At 41.8% G+C, this 17170-nt stretch overlaps 1 protein-coding gene across 3 annotated transcripts in view; it reads right to left on the bottom strand.

Moving 5' to 3' along the window:
- The window catches only part of LOC125448044 (tetraspanin-15-like), a 153331-nt gene extending 148165 nt beyond the window's left edge, over positions 1-5166 (bottom strand). For 2 of the 3 annotated variants that reach the window (XM_048522984.2, XM_048522985.1), the window contains exon 1: positions 4644-5166. In XM_048522984.2, the coding sequence (XP_048378941.1) occupies positions 4644-4802 (159 nt within the window). In that variant the 5' untranslated portion in view covers positions 4803-5166. The remainder of the gene's footprint in view (positions 1-4643) is intronic. The other variant, XM_048522987.2, reaches the window with a different exon arrangement.
- Positions 5167-17170: the final 12004 nt, after the last annotated feature.

Below are 17170 nucleotides of genomic sequence, written 5' to 3'. Positions count from 1 at the left end.
ACTTTTCCTTTGATTCATCCGACTTCCAACAAACCAAAGGAGTGGCCATGGGCACCTGCAAGGCCCCAAGCTATGCCTGTCTCTTTGTAGGATTTGAGTAACAAACTCTCTTCCACAACTACACCAGCACCATCCCTCACCTCTTTCTCTGTTGTATTGATGACTGTGTTGGTGTTGCCGTGTGCTCCCGTAAGGAGCTTGAGCAGTTCATCAACTTTGCCAACACCTTCCACCCTGCCTTCAAATTCACCTGGACCATTTCTGACAACCTTTCTGGATCTTTCCATTTCCATCTCCACCTCCACCTCCATCTCCATCTCCAGAAACCAACTCACCACTGACATCCATTTCGAACGCACGGACTCCCACAACTATCTTAACTACACCTCCTCTCAAATATTTTCCCATACTCTCAATTCCTCTGTCTCCACCACATCTGCTCCCAGAATGAGGTGTTCTACTCCAGGTCAGCCCAGATATCCTGGGGACCAAACACAGACAAGGGGACCAGTTCACAGAGCATCTGCGCTCTCCATGCGTCAACAACCTGACCTGCTGGTTGCCATCCGTTTTAATTCCCTCTCACATTCCCCTGACGACATGTCCATCCCGAGCCTCCTCCACTGTCAGAGTCAGGCCAAACATAAACTGGAGGAACAACACACCCCATATTTCGCTTTGGAAGCTTACATCCCAACGGCCTGAATATTGATTCAGAGATAGTAGGAACTTCACCAGCTTCAAAATCCCTACCACCCAGCCTTATCCCATGTCCTGCCTCCCTGTCCTGTCCTAACCTGTCCATCTTCCCACTCACATATTTGTTCCACCCTTCCTACTGATCAATCGCTATAACCAGTGACCTGCATCCACCTTTCACCACACCAGCTACCATTCCCCACCCCACAACCCCTAATTAATTCTGGATGCCCCTGTCTCTCTCCAGGCCTGACAAAAGGTTTCAGCCTGAAGTATTGACTTTCCTACTCCGCTGATGCTGTCTGACCTGCTGTGTTAGCCCAGCCCCATGTTTCTTGTCTCTTTAATGACCTACCTCACAAGGCAAGCTGGCTGGTTGTGTAGCAATGCTGACTGGCAGAGCAAGGCATGGAGAAACAAGGCATGAGTTAAACATGCAGGTAGTTGCACAGTGACTTAGTGTCACAGGAGCAAGCGGTATCCATGAAGTACACAATTTGTGGGCTGGGCACTTGTCCACGCAGCCATTCAATGCCCTGCAATACAAGTCTGAACTGCCAGCAGTGGGTCAACAAAATGTTGTGTTAGTCAAGAGGAGTTGGTAATTGTTCATGACTAAGGGAGCCGTGTGACTGATGTTTGTGGATTGTGCCCCAAAGTGCAGTTTGTTCCCCACCCAATTGAAGTGGCAAATTGCTGCTCCCCAGTGAGAAACTTGGCCTGACACTGAGAATAAATGATGAAGTGAAATGCCCCGATATCAATCTAGGCTTCACAGATTCTCTCCTCCAATTGTACCATAAATTTTGCCTTGGCCTATATCCCTCAAACCCTGAGAAGTTTCTATTCTCGTACATAAAACAAGTGCAATCCTGAGGGCTGCATTGTTACAAAGACTGCCAACTGGACAAGATACTAAACTAAGGCCTAACTGCTATATCAGGTGGACATAAAGGGTTTGACTACTGTTCAAAGGGCACAGTTCTCCCCAGTGTTCTGACCAAATTTATGGATGAAATTATCTTCTCATTATTATGCTGCCATTCATTGGAGTTTACTGTGTGCAAATTGGCTTTCATTTCTCCTACCTTACAACAGTGACAACTATACAAAAAGTGCTTCAAGGTTGCAAAACAATTTGGCACATCCAAAAGTTATGAGCTACTGCACAAGTTCAAGTCTTTTTATTTCTCAACTTGTAGATTGATCAAACCTATTGTTCAGACGGAGACCGTTTGGTCCATCAAATCAATTCCAGCTATTTGGTTGAAATTTATCACACTCCTCTACTCGCCACAGCTATCTGAATTATTTTCTTTCATATTTCTTTCAAATTGTATTACTGATTCTGCTTTCACCTGCATTCAGTACACTCCAAACTGCTGCTTGAAAACATATTTCCTTGTGTTAGCTTTGCTGCTTTCACAAATCACCTTCAAACCATGCCCTTGGGGCTTAGTAAACTTCTCTGTTTCAAAAAAATCTCTGCTCCATCAGAACTGCCCATGACTCCGAACTCCTCAATCAAAATTCCTATTAAACTTCTCTGCTCTTTGTGTAACATCACCAGCATCTCCAGTCTATTTAAACCCCAAAAATGCTCAATCCCCTACTGTTTTTGTAAAAAGCCACTCCATCTTCTTGCTTAAAATATGATAATCAAAATTCAACACAATTCTCCATCTGAGGTCCAATAGCCATTGCTAAGATTTAAAGTAATTTCCTTGCTTTTGTACTCTCTTTCTCTGTTTATATATTTGGGAAACCCATTTAGAATTTATGTGCACACATTCATTTGTCTCTCTGTTCCTGCACCCTTTGTTAATATTACACAATTTAGTTAATATTTTCTCTGCTCATTTTTTCAAACAAATTCAACAATTTCACACTCCTCTCTATCATATTTCAATTTTTAATTTCACACACAGGATGAGAACGTTGCTGGGTAGGCCAGCATTTATTGCCCATCTCTACTTGCGGAGAGGGCAGTTAAGAGCCAACCACATTGCTGTGGGTCTGGAGTCACATGTCATCCAGAACAGATAAGGATGGCAATTACCTTCCTTAAAGGGCATTAGTGAACCAGATGGACTTTTCCAAAAACCAACAACAGTTTCCTGGTAACCATCAGAGTCCCAGTTTCAGATATTTATTGAATTCAATTTTCAATTAATATAAATTTCATCATTCAAAATGTGAATTCCAAAAATTCAAATTCCACCATCTGCTGTGACAATATTTGAACACAGACACCCAGAACATTACAGGGTCTCTAAATTAACAGTGCAGCAATTAACACCACTAGGCCATCGCCTCCTCTATGTCATGTGTTTGATAGAATGACCTTCTTTTAATATATAAAAAGAGAGAGAGAGAGAGGGGCTAAAATAATTATAGGTCCATTAGAGAAAGAGGCTGGGGAAATAACAATGGGAAACCAAGAATTGGAAGAAGTGTTAAATAAATAGCTTGCAACAGTCTTCATGGTAGAAGACATTAATAGCATTTCAAAATTACGACAGAATTAAGGTGCAAAATAAGATATGAAGTGAGAAAGAGAACAAAATAACAAGCACAAGAGCAAGATAACAAAGTGTGAAGCTGGATGAACACAGCAGGCCAAGTAGCATCTTAGGAGCACAAAAGCTGACGTTTCGCGCCTAGACCCTTCAGCATCTGCAGTTCCCATTATCTCTGATCACAATTTTAACATCACTGCGAAGCCTCCTCCAGGGATGCCTAACCTGAAGAAGTTACCCTCCTCCCTCCAAACCAACTTCAGGGAATCTCTCTCCCACTCTCTTGTAATCTCTTCGGCCTTGAAACTGCTCCACCACATCCTGAAGCAAACCAGGCACCACATCCACATCACTTTCCTCAGCACAAGAGCAAAAGTACTTTGGGAAATACTGGGGATGAAGGCCTACGGGTACCCTCCATTCGATCGGTTTCATCCAAGACAAATGAATAAAGTAGCTACAGAGATACTGAATGCCCTGATAAAATCTTCCAAGAATCCTTCGGTCCTGGAGAAGTTTCAGAGACTGTAAACTGTCAATGTAACATCTTCATTCAAAAATAGACAGGTAAAAAAATGCTGCCTGCAGGCCAGTTAGTTTAACATTTGTTGTTGGGAAAATGTTAGATCTATTATACAAGATGTGATAGCAAAACATAGGACAGTGGAGAGAAGAATATGGTGAGATTAATTTCAGATTGAGGGCAATGGGGTGGCAAGTGTACAGTTGGATTAATTTAAATTATTACAATAAACTAACAGATTTTTAAAAAGCCAATTGGTCTTGTTTTATTCGAAGGACATATCTCCTGTTACAAATAAAAGTGGTCCATTTCAAAAAATAGGTTAGTGGAATCAGGGAGCGTCCAATATAAATTGAGAAACACCGGTCACATTTAGGTTGGTAGAGTTTTTGTAGTGTGGTCCCGCACTATATCTCATTCTGAAAATCATAAATTTCATAATTAGTATATGGTAATGTTAAGTTTATTATATAGGATGTGATTGCAGAGCTTAGGATAATGGGGAGAGTGCAAGATAACAAGGTTAATTTAAAATCCTTAAAGTACAAAACACCACTGTAAAAAAAATCTTTGTTTTGATTTTCCAAAAAAGGTACATTTTGCCTGTTAGCCTTTCTGAAAAGGACCGATAAAGAATTGATCTTTAAGCGCTCAAATCAGGTCTGTAGACAATAATCAATCCCATTCGCGAACGCCACAGACTTCCCCTTCAATGGAAAATGAAAGAAAGAGATAGATCAATCGGAGCAGCAAAAGGCGAAGTTAGGACTAAAATAAAACAATCGCCCTCTTAACAAAAAAAATTAGGATCTGACGCTGCTGGTCTGTTGACACATGCAGCCAAATCAGCTTTCGTGACTCATGCACAATTTCCTTTAAAACGCTGTTGGTTGGTCACTTACCCAGAAAAGTGTCGCGAAGACTCCCAGGGTCAGTTTCAGCACCAAGTATTTGGGATCGATCCCCCCGCAGCGCGGCCGGGACACTCCACACATCCTAAGCCCTGGCAAGAGACAGTCCGGACGCGGCTTACCTAAAATCTCAACACAAAGACAGCACATTAACGGAGCAACTTCCGCCTCCAGAGCGAAAGTGAAAACTGCTACAAGAGTGCATTGTTTGCCGAGACAGCCCTTCCACGATCGTGAGTCCACTCAGCCCCAAAAGTGTCTGTGTTTCCCTAGCTCCACTTTCACGTGAAAGACTTTTTCCACCACCGAACTGATGCCACAGCCCTTCACGGGGTCATGTTGTCCAATATCCCGAGGTACAGCCTCCCTCTCACAATCATTTCGGCAAAACAATCCTTTCGACTATCCCCATACCCCTCAGAACTCCGGTCTTACTCAAGGATGAAGGGTGGATCTTCTGATCCACTGGTGGTGTCCCTACCTCGAGGCCAGAAGGCCTGCGTTCAATTCCAGACAGAGCTGGAGGCGTGTCACGAAACTAAAAAAAACAAACACAACTTTAGGCGGGACAGCAACCAGGGGAGTGTCAAAGTTCAGAATTGCCGAGATTTACAGAGACGGTGAGGGAGCAAATCACTGAGGGACTTGAAAGCCAGGAATGATGCGGATTTGAGTACGAGTCTGGGAACCTCAGTGAATGGGACTTGGTGCCAGTGAGATGACGGGCGGCAGAGTGCCTGTCAGTGTGCAAACAGGTTCAGGTCCAGGACTGAGCCAGGAAAGGAGAATTGAAGGATTCAGCCGGAGTCGAAATGAGCAAGGGGAGAAGTGGGCAACGGTCGAATCAAACAGTCTTCATGAAGATTGGAAGTAGTGTCAGAAATCCAACCCAGGCTCAATTATGAATGCTGACAGTGGATTTATCTTCTATTAAAGTAGACTCCTGGATATCCTGGCTACTGTAATTACACTAAATTACTGCAGAAATAAAACAGCCAAGATGAATTTTTCACTCTGCTTCTATTGATTCAACTCTGAATGAAGACTGACAGTACACCCTCTGCATTCAGTAAATTATATACGAATAGTTAAAAGCAAGAAAGGATATTCAAGATAGAATTCACACAGCTGTGAAAATAGTTGAACCATTGCATTGAGATGGTCTGAATGAGACCAGGTTGCACTTAATATTGAAGAGTGAGCCATGGAAAACCTAGAAGGGAAGTAGTCCCAATGTACCAAGTGACACTGAAGGGTCAGTTCTGAGGAAGGATCGCCGGAACCAAAATGTTAACTCTGTTTTCTCCTCCACAGATGCTGCCAGACCTCAGCTTTTCCAGCAACTTTGTTTTTGACCCTGAAGGAGAGTCTGGTGTCAGACATGATCCTAACCTTTCACCGACAGGTCAATTCTGTACCTTTATTTTTACAAATGGATGTAAACTCAAGTCAACTTTTCTATGCCAGATCAAGGTTGCACCCGTCACACTTTAGGACAATCTAAAACACTTTGAAATCAATTTTGTCAAGTTCTTTTGAGCACCATGAGATCTTTTACAGCCTCAAAAAAGTAAACAAAACCCCTGCCTAACGTTCCAACTGAAAGTTAGCACTACTGCATGCCTTCTGCTCTGCAAGCGGAATGCCAGCCCAGACATGTGCTAGAGACTGCAGCTGTTCAAGAAGGCAGCTCATCTCCACCTCAATTTGACTAGTGAGTCTACAGATGACGTGAAAATTGGTGGAATTGTGGACAGTGAAGAAGGATATCAAAGGATGAAGCAGGATATAGATCAGCTGGAAAGTTGAGCATGGAAATGGCAGATGGAGTTTAATCTGGGCAAGTGTGAGGTGATGCAGTTTTGGAGATCAAATACAAGAAGAAAGTATGGAGTAAATGGTCGGATCCTTCAGGTCCTGATATACAGGGGGATCTTGGGTGCAAGTCCATAGCTCTCTGAAGGTAGCATCACAAGTGGATAAGTTGGAGGAGAAGGTGTATGGCATGCTTGCCTTCATCGCTCAGGGTATTGAATATAAAATTTGACAAGTCATATTGTAACGGCACCAGACTTTGGTCAGGCCACATTTGGAGTACTGTGCACAGTTCTGGTCACTACACTCTTGGAAGGATGTGGTAGTTTTGCAGAGGGTGCACAAGAAGTTCAACAGTATGTTGCCTGGATTGGAGTGTATGAGCTATAAGGTGAGGTTAGACAAATTTGGATTGTTTTTGCGAGACTATCAGAAGTTGACAGGTGACCTGAAAGAAGTATACAAAAGTACGAGAGGCATGGGTGAGATCAATAATTGGAGTCACTTTTCCCAGGTGGAAATGTAAAATAAAGGGGCATAGGTTTAGGATAAGGAGCGACAAGTTTAAAGGAGATGTGCAAGGAAAGGTTTAGACACACAGAGTGGCAAGTGCTTGTAACTGCACTGCCAGGGAAGATAGTAGAAGTAGAAATGACAGCAAAGTTTAACAGGCATTTAGATAGATATTTGAACAGGCAGATAATAGAGGGACAAAAACATAAATTGTTGGATAAGCTTAGCAGGTCTGGCAGCATCTGCGAAGAAAAATCAGAGTTAATGTTTCAGGTCTGGTGACCCTCCTTAGAAGGGTTCTGAGAAAGGTTCTGAAGAAGGGTCACCGGATCCAAAATGTTAACACTGATTTCTCTTCACAGATGCTGCCAGACCTGCTGAGATTTTTCAGCAACTTCTGTTTTTGGCTCTGATTTACAGCATCTGCAGTTCTTTCGGTTTTAATTAGAGCATAGAATGCTATGGACCATGGCAGGCAGATTATCGGAATAGCATCATAGCTGGCATAGGCATGATGGGCCTAAGGGCCTGTTCTTGTGTTGTACTAGAATCACAAGGGCAACTGGGAATGAGCAGTAAATGCTGGTGAGCCAGAGAAGCCCACATCCCACTAGTGAATCACAAAATCGATCCTGGAGTGTAACTTGACTTTGTGTGATTTCGTGTGATAATTATTTCAGAAATGATCACACAGAAGCACACCCTATTGTTGCTGTCATGTGTCCAGGTGTTTTTCCTGTGTGACTGAGAGCAAAGATGATTGTATCTTACCAAAGCGAACTATAGCCAATGCTAGAAATCTGAAATGGAAATGGAAAGCAGTAGAAAATTCCAACAGGTCAGGCAGCACAGGTGGAGGAGTCAGACTGAACATTTTGGGTCAGTGGTCTTCTTCAGAAGATTTTGATTTTTTTAATGGAATGAACATATTCCTGGCTATGAGACAAAATCATTCACATAACACTGCCACCATATGATAATATGCTGTTCAAACCCTCCCTTGCAGCCAAGATCTTGCAATTAGGCAGAAGTATAATGCTTCTCCCAGATCATCCAAAACTCTTCACAACCAATGAGCTAATCTTCAAATGCTGCTCGTCAGAGTTATAAAGCCATTTTGTGCAGTGGCAGATGCTAAAACTGCAATGTGGTAAACTTTCATTTAGTATGAATTGGCCTCTAGGATGCTCAAATAATTTGAGAGGTATTCCATAAACCATAAGATGTACGATCAGAAGTAAGCTGTTTGGCTCATTGAGTCTGTATCAGCATTCAGTGAGATCATGACAGATCTATTAATCATCACTATCCACAAACTCCACTATCCTGCCTTTTCCTCATAACCCTTGACTTCCTTACTAATTCAAAATCTATCTATCTCAGCCTTGAATATACTTAATGATCCAGCGCTGCAACTGTCAGTGGTAAAGAAATCCACAGATTCATTACTCTCTGTCTTGAGAAGAGTCAATATTAGATCGGATGTAAATAGCTTGAATGGGAGATTTATTGCTGCTCAGAAATTGCTCGGCAGAATGAAGATGGAATTGCTTTCAACTTTATCTTTTCTTTCTTATAATATTCTAAATGCTACTGGATTGTGGCAACTTTTGAAGCTTTTCACTATACTTTACTGTGTTGTTTACTGTAGAGTACAAGTGACAATAAATCATTCATTCAAATCATTCGTTTGTTCATTTTATTTGGTTTTTAGAGGAAACTTCATCCTGGATTGACTATTGATCTTCTTTGTTGAGCAAGAACAACAAATGTCCTTTTCAGATGGACATCATTTAACCATCATATATTGAATAGGTATGTGAATGGGGAACATTCAATGTCATCCAAGCAATTCCTGGGGGAAGGACAAAGACCATTCACAGAGAAATTACCAAGTACTAACATTGGTGCCCTCTAGTGGTTGGTGTTAGTAACTCGTGGCACGTTGACTAAACTGGACAGAGTACACGACGACAAACAAGAAAGCACACAATGCCGAAAATATTGATTTTAAAATAAGCTAACCTGTCCTTTCCTAGATTGCAAAATACTTGCTTATGCTTTCCTGAGACGTTGAAAACTCAAGGTTGGCATCATTTAGTTCAGTGTCAACACAGTGTGGAGCTGGAGGAACACAGCAGGTCAGGCAGCATCAGAGGAGTAGAAAAGTTGACATTTTGCTTTGGGACCGTTCTTCAGAACTTATGCAGGAGGGACCCTTCTTGAGAACTTCAGAACTTATGCGGAGGGGTCCTGACCCGAAACGTTGACTTTTCTACTCCTCTGATGCTGCCTGGCCTGCTGTGTTTCTCCAGCTCCACACTGTGTTGACTCTGACTCCAGCGTTTGCAGTTCTTGCTATCTCCAAGTGGCATCATTTAATTCTTATTTTTTGGCCTGCCTTCTCTCTCCCTAACTCAGCTCTAGCAATGTCCTTCGTTAAGAGCCTTGCGCCTCACCATTGAAATAAAGAAGAGGTATGTAAAGTGGTAGCAGCGTTCAAAATAGAAATGTCACCCAGACTGGATGGGATGTCACTAAGAAAAGGTGGGATGAAAATTATGGAAATTGTGGCCAAAATTTTCCAAACTCTCCTTAAAAATGGTAGTGGTGCCAGAGGATTGGAGGATTGCAAATGTGTTTCAACAATGGAAGAAGGATAAAGCTGCAGGCCAGTGACTTAATGTCCCTGACAGGGAAATTTACAGCCACAATAATCAGGTTCTATGTTAATTAGTATTTGAAACATTATGAACATTGAAATAAAAGCAAGCATAGAGGCATACAGCATGGAAACAAATTCGGTCCAACCAATCCATGCCAAACATAATCCCAAATTTAACTAATCCCACCTGGTCGCTCCTGACCCATATTGCTCCAAACTTTTCCTATTCAAATATCCTTCCAAATATCTTTTAAACATTATAATTATACCTGCATCCATCACTTCTTCAGGAAGTTCATTCCACACAGGATCCACATTCTTGTGTAAAAAGTTTGCCACTTATGTCTTGTTTTCTTTAAATCTCTCTCCTCTCACCTTTAAAATGTGCCTCCAGTCTTGAAATTCCCCATCTTTACTTGAATGAGATCTTTTTGAAGTAACAGTGGATGAAGGCAATGTTTATAGACTTTCAAACTGCATTTGGCAAAGTGCTACACAATAGACTCATTAGCAAAACTGAAGCCCAAGGAATTAAATCGACCATAGCAGTGAGATAAGCAAATGGGCTCAAGGACAAAAAAGCAGAGATTCATGACAAACAGATGTTCATAAGACTGGAAGAAAGTGTACAGTGATGTTTTCCAACACTCGATATTAGGACTGCTGTCCTTTTAATTGCATATTGATGACCTGAACTTGGAAATACAGGAGAAAATTTCAAAGTTGGTAGAGGACGCATAATTCAGAAATATCAAAAACAATAATGTGAAAAGTAGCAGATTCAAAAGGACTTAGGCTAGTGAAATGGGCAGACACATGACAGATGAAATTGAATGCAGCCATGTTTGAATTGGTGCATTTTGGGAATAAGAGTAAGAAGGTGCGACATAAACAAAATTGTACAATTTTAAGGGATGGGTGAAAACACAAAGATCTGGGATGTAAATATACAAATCTTGGAAGGTGGCAGGACAAGTTGAAAAGGTTGTTGTAAGAAACATAAGTCTGAAAACAAAGAGCAATACAACCCAGGAACAGGTCCTTCGGCCCCCCAAGCCTGTGCTGACATATTTTGTCCTCCCATACTAAACCTGTCTTCACTTACAGGATCTGTATCCTTCTATTCCCTTCCTCATCATGAGTTTATCCAGGTGCTTCTGGAATGCTGCTTTGTGTCTGCTTCCACTCCTCCTCTGGCAGCATGTTCCAGGTACTCACCGCCCTATATATGAAATACGTGTCTAGTTTTGCCGTTTATCAAGTGTTGCATTGAATTTGAAACCAGGGAAATTTTGTGAAAACTTCACATCTTCAACTTCATGAAAATCACCATTTAAATAGACTTTCTGCTTCTTGCAATGTTCAAATTTAATAGATCTGACGTAAAATTGATTGCACCTAAATGACATCATCCACTGAAATAAGATTCATTGCACAGTACAATGCTCAGACGGTAAAGCTAGTTGGAGTCATATAAAACTCCAAGGATCACCTCCATTCAGCTGCCAGTTACAACCCCTCATTACCACTTAGTTAATACCCTTCATTTACAACCCCTCATTACCACTTAGTTAATACCCTTCATTTACAACCAAAGCTCTGACTAAACGATCCCAGAGCACTCACAATATTTCTCAGTAGTGACAGCCCATGGCTACTCATCTAATCCTTATATTTGGAATTTTAAATTCATGCTGTTATTCAAACAGTATTGCTCATCTTTCACTGAATGAGCTATTCCTGAAGACTGGCATTATCTTTAATAGTTAGCTTGTGAGACACAAAGTATCTCATCCTACCTCTGACATCGACAGATAGGGAACATGGGAGCAACTTCAGCTCTTCAAGAATAGCACTCTGACGTCTTTGTGGATGCAGTGAGCTGATCTGCTTTCTGATTATTTTTTATTTTTTCAAGTACATCTTTGCCAAAGGCCTCTCAGAATGTTCAGACGAACTATATTATACGTTGCTGTGTCCTGATAGTAATCAAATCAATTTGTACCCCTGTAATTCACATTAAATCCACTATCACCTGCTGCTGAGCACAGGTTTTATTTGCAACCTTGTACACATTAAAGTTATGAAATACAGTTGACTGATCAGCATTGTCTTCTGTTTCTGTAATAAAATAAACTTTGCAGGTTGGTAAAGCCTCTCCTCAATTGATTGGCAACATGTCACTACATTAATATTTGCAACAAAATATTGTGATAACACAGTGTGGAGCTGGAGGAACACAGCAGGCAAGGCAGCATCTGAGGAGCAGGAATGTTGATGTTTCGGTTTCTGACCCTTCTTTAGAATCAAAACATTGTACTCCTTTCACACGGTAAATTAATTCCAGGGTCTACACTGGAATGCTAACTGACACAAATCAATACCAAATCATAGAACAAGACACTTTATAGGTAACCAAAAAGTTAGGTAAGGTTTTAGCGAGGTTCTTTGAGGAGAAGTTGGGAAAAGGTTTTGGCACAGAATTAGAGTTGGGAATAGTGTTTACAGCCTTGAAAGCTGAATGCAAGGCAATCAGTCACTGGGGAAAGGAACTGGGAGGTATGCAAAAGGCCAGGGTTGGTGACAAACAGATTCCCCAGAGAGTTGTCGGGCTGGATGACCTTTAACAGATAGGCAGAGGAAAAGACTTGGAAAGATTTGACTGCAGCGAAATGAACTTTAGAACTGGAACATTAATTCTTCAGGCTTACTGACGATCAATGAGCAGCAAGATGATTGTTACATGGGACTTGGAAAGACTCTGCATATGCAGAGCGAAGTTTTGAATGAACTTGTATTTACAAAGCCTAAGGGTAATACTCTGACACAGTGGCCATTTTAGTTGTTAGGTCTGGAAATGACTGGTAAAGATGTGGACATCATGAGCAGGTCAAGTGCGGCAGATGTGGAGATGAGAGATGTTACAGAGGTGAGAATAATAATGGGGAGGAAAGGGAGTGGCAAGTTCAGCTCACATCTGAATGGTATCAATCCAGGAAGATCTCACATTTCACCCATTAAATCATCCAATTGGCTATTAAGTGAATCCAAGGTTTTCACCTCCATTCTGAGTGTCTGTTCAAAGCATTCGTTGCTTTTTGTGGAAGTAACAACTCTTTGCTCATTAATTCTTGCATTGCTCTTGTGTTTGAATGTAAAGTTTAAATTCATTTTATTATACCTTTATGTATATATCGTGCATAACATTAGATTTTCAGCAGCTGTTGGTTCGGCTGAAGTGTCCCAATTTATTCACCTTTTCCTCATGTACTTGATTTCCATTCAGTGCTGGAATTTCTTGTTTCTGAATGATCATAAGTGGACACAGTTTTTCATGTTCAGTGTGACCAAAGCACTGAGTCTCCAACCATGGGGGAGCAGGGTTTATGTTTATTTGGGAGAGGGTGGAGTGTCACAACATTATCATTGCACCTGAGACCAGTTTCATCAGCACAGCCCAGGAAGCAAATCAGGGCGTTTGTGATCCTCTGTCTCTGATAAAAGTAAAAGACTGTGGACTCTGGAGATCCAAAATTAAAAATAGAAAGTGCTGGAGACACTCAGCAACTCTGGCTGCTTCTGCAGAGAGAGAAACAGACTTAAAGATTCTTGTTCCAGTCCTACCCATAACCTTTTGTCCAGTACATTACTGGTACTGTAGGTGCTGATTCCCTCTCTCATTTTGAATTAGAAAAGTTAATCAATGTCGCTTGCAACTTCCATCCAGTGCTCACCTTCACCTGGTCCAACTCTGACTCCTCCCTTCCCTTACTTGACATCTCTGTTTCCATTTCTGAGGATAGGTTGGCCATCATGGACCCAGCAAATCTCACATAACCTGAATAATACATCCTGACACTCTATTTTCTGGAAGGACTCCATTCCATTCTCTCAGTTTCTCTGTCTCCATTGCATCTGTTCTGATGATGCTGCAGCTGGGCTTCATAAGTGCCCAATGTTTTGTTCAACTGAAGATTCCTATTCCCATGGTTAACAGGACTCCTGGCCACGTCTGACCCATTTCCCACACTTCTAACTTTACCTTGGTAGGTTTACCCTTGTCCTCACTTACCACCCCACCAGAATTTGCACACAAAGAATTATAAGCTGCCATTTCTGTCACCTCCAGCAGGATGCCACAACCAGACTCATATTTCCCTCTCCTCTCTTCAGCCTTCTGCAGGGACTGTTCCCTCTGGGGCACCTTCGTCCACTCTTCCTCCACTCCCAACATCCCCCCAAAGCCATATTGCCTCTTTCCATGAAGCCACAGGAAGTCTAACACAAGCATATTTACTTATTCCTTCCTCACTTTCCAAGACCTGAGGCACGCCTTTCTGATGCAGCAGTGCTTTTTCTGCATTTCACCAATCTAGGTTACTGTATTCACTGTTCACAATGTGATTTCCTCTACATTGGGGAGATGAAACACAGAACGGGGGACCACTTGACAGAATACCTAACCTCTGTCTGGAAAAGTAACCCTGAATTTCCAGCTGCCTGCCACTTCAACATACCACCATGATACCATGCCAACATTTCAGACTTGGGCTTGGTGCTCTACTTGCATGAGCCTCAGCACAAGTTTGAGAAACAGCACCTCATTTTCCACTAGGGACCTTGCACCCTCAAGGATAGAACATCAAGTTCAATAACTTCTGAGCCTGATTCCATGCTTCCATTTAATTAACTTACCACGATGTCATGATGTGGTTTGCTTTCAGCACGGTCTACCCGTTCTTACCCATTCTCAGACCAATTGTCACATGACATTATAATAAAATGTGAGGCTGGATGAACACAGCAGGCCCAGCAGCATCTCAGGAGCACTTGAGATGCTGCTGGGCCTGCTGTGTTCAACCAGCCTCACATTTGCAATTTGCATCTGCAATTCCCATTATCACTGTCATATGACATTGGTTGTTTTAGCACAAACAACCCTTTCTCTCCTACTTTCAGATCTCATTATTACTTATTCAACGTCTCTTCTGTCTTGGCTGACTATTAATAATCCCCTCGTCTTCCTACCCCTTCAGTATGTCTCTTTCTCCGGGCTCCATTCCACCTACCTGCTCAACGCTTCCCCTCTGAGCCCTCTTCCCCAGTCTTGTCTTCAGATTAAGTCCAGCTTTTCTGAGCTGCCATCAGTCTGGTTTTGCCAAAAATTTCTATTGTTTGTCAAAATTAGCTTTTTGAGTCCAGTGTGCATCTTCATCAGAATTCCCTCTTCTTTTGACTTAACTCCTAAAGCAGAACATGAGTCTCCTGAGTAGTTTGCATTTGTTCTTCAAGAGATTCCTAATTTGATGACATCAGTTTCTTGTCCCTGGTTTAAAATGCTGTCACTCCTACACTAAGTTATTGCTTTCCTCATATCATCAGCAAATTAATCACATGCCTTTTAAATTAAACCTGGGCATTTTAGAAATAATTATGCCCATTTGATTTACGCAGAATGCATTATTGAAATGGCTCATTAGCAGAAAATAAATTATTATTCTTGTTACACAGTTACTTCTGATGACGTACAACAGCCTGTGCCATGATAGTCAGCTCATTATTATAAACTTATACAACAGTCCAATTCATGTCATTGTTTGTCATAGATTCTGTGTTCCTTTGGTCCATTCCTTAATAGCAGATTTGCAACCCAACTTGAATCAATTGAATGAACGATGTTTAGAAAACACTTCCATAATCCCAAAAAGGAATTGTGGAAGTGGATCACTGATCCACTGGAACGTCTCCTAAAATACTTTTCCAAGGAAATCACCCATTTCGATTCTGATCAGAGATTGAATTCCCCCATGTCACGTCCTTCCCAGCAGACTGGCCTCTTAACAACAAAGGCGGAGCCATAGACTGGTAGGAAAGACACAACCTCAAGGAAACAGGGCCAGTTTTGCCATCATTCACCAGTAGTCTCTCACTGTTTCTGTCTATCTCTCGACCATGACAGCTTTCGTCTGCTGACCACAGGAACTCTCAAGGTTTTGCCACAACATATTCTAGGTCTGTCCCAATGTTAAATTTCTGCACCTGGATTTTGATGAACCTTCATTTGGAGCTGGACTTGACTGAGGCAAGAATTTCGTCATATAGGAGGCGTTGGGAACCATTCAGCCTCTAGAATGCAACATCAAATTCAATAATTCTTATGGCCTGCTTCCATTCTTCCATGTTTTTTACCCACATTCTGGAACTTAGGTATTCTGTAAAGGGGTCAATTAAATGGTTAGACAGACTTGAGAAGCTGAGTGGTCTCCTGTTTCTATGCAAGGGAATTTCCCATTCATCACTTGATCCATGTCATATCCTGCTTCAACTGCCTTTGGGGGCAGGGAGGAAATTAGTGAGGAGGTGGTGAAGAGAAATTTTGCAGTCTATTTTGTTTCACTTGTCAGCTGTAGATCTTTCACCTCTCTTGGGTGACTGGAGAGGAGGAAGCACTTGGTGTTCATCCTCGGCCCATTATGAATGCTGGGCAGGAATGGTGATCTTTTCTTCCCCCGTACTTTCAAACAAGTTCCTCAGTTAACTGGGATGTGACTCTTTCAAGCACGCTTCTCATCCGTCACCCTCTACCTACGTAGAATGGAGTGTGGTGAATCCTTAGCCAGAATGTCATACTGAAGTAACATATGTTTTCTGCACTCCTGGTTTCAGGACTGCTGGTGACCTGCACCACTCATTTCATTATTTTATTCCAAGCTCCTCACCCCCATTACCCTGTCTCAAGGTAAAATTCCAAAGCAAAACTAGTTTTCTGCAGCCTGCATTTGGCGGTGTTCTCAGTCTGCAAGGGGTGCAAATTCATGAGGCGTAAATGAGATTGTGAAATCCATGTTCCTGTGAGCACAGCACAGCAACATCACTCCTGTTGATTCATATTGCAATGTGTTCACATTTGTACATTTCTTTATATTTATGATATGAAAGGGGCCAGCTCATGAGAAGCAAGTGGTGAAGGAATGCAGCATCTTTGCCATTTGCCATGCCCAGTGTTGTGAAGTGATGATTGCTTCACTGGCTGTTCAGATTCAAAACTCAGTGACTGAATGGTTCTTAATGATTTTTATTTCAAAGCAAGTTGACTGCTGATGCTTTCATTTCGCAAGTCCAGCAATCGGAAAGAAGTCATACAATGTGCCTGATTGTTGCAGAACCACAAACCAGGCAACAGAATATGTTAAACGGGACATATTGGCTTCCTGCTTGTGCGTTACATTGGCACTTCCTGAAGGCTGAGGTAGACGACATCACTGGCACACACCCAATTAGACATACAGCAAGTGACTGAAACTCAGTGGATAATTTGACAGTGATAAAGTATCACTGTACCTATAGATTTGTTCATCCAATAGGGCTTTCCTGACACTTAAAGAGAAAGAGAGGGACTTGTTCCTTCCCAGTACAAAGTGCAGGGAATAAGACTGGCAATGAAAGTCCCCTCCAGTTACCAAGGCAGAAATTATTTCAGTTAGAATGGATTGGGAATCAATTTTTGGACCGTTATGTTTGGTTT

This window comes from Stegostoma tigrinum, chromosome 40 (assembly GCF_030684315.1).
Source record: "Stegostoma tigrinum isolate sSteTig4 chromosome 40, sSteTig4.hap1, whole genome shotgun sequence".
Taxonomy (NCBI): domain Eukaryota; kingdom Metazoa; phylum Chordata; class Chondrichthyes; order Orectolobiformes; family Stegostomatidae; genus Stegostoma; species Stegostoma tigrinum.
This window is presented reverse-complemented; position numbering and strand designations above follow the sequence as displayed.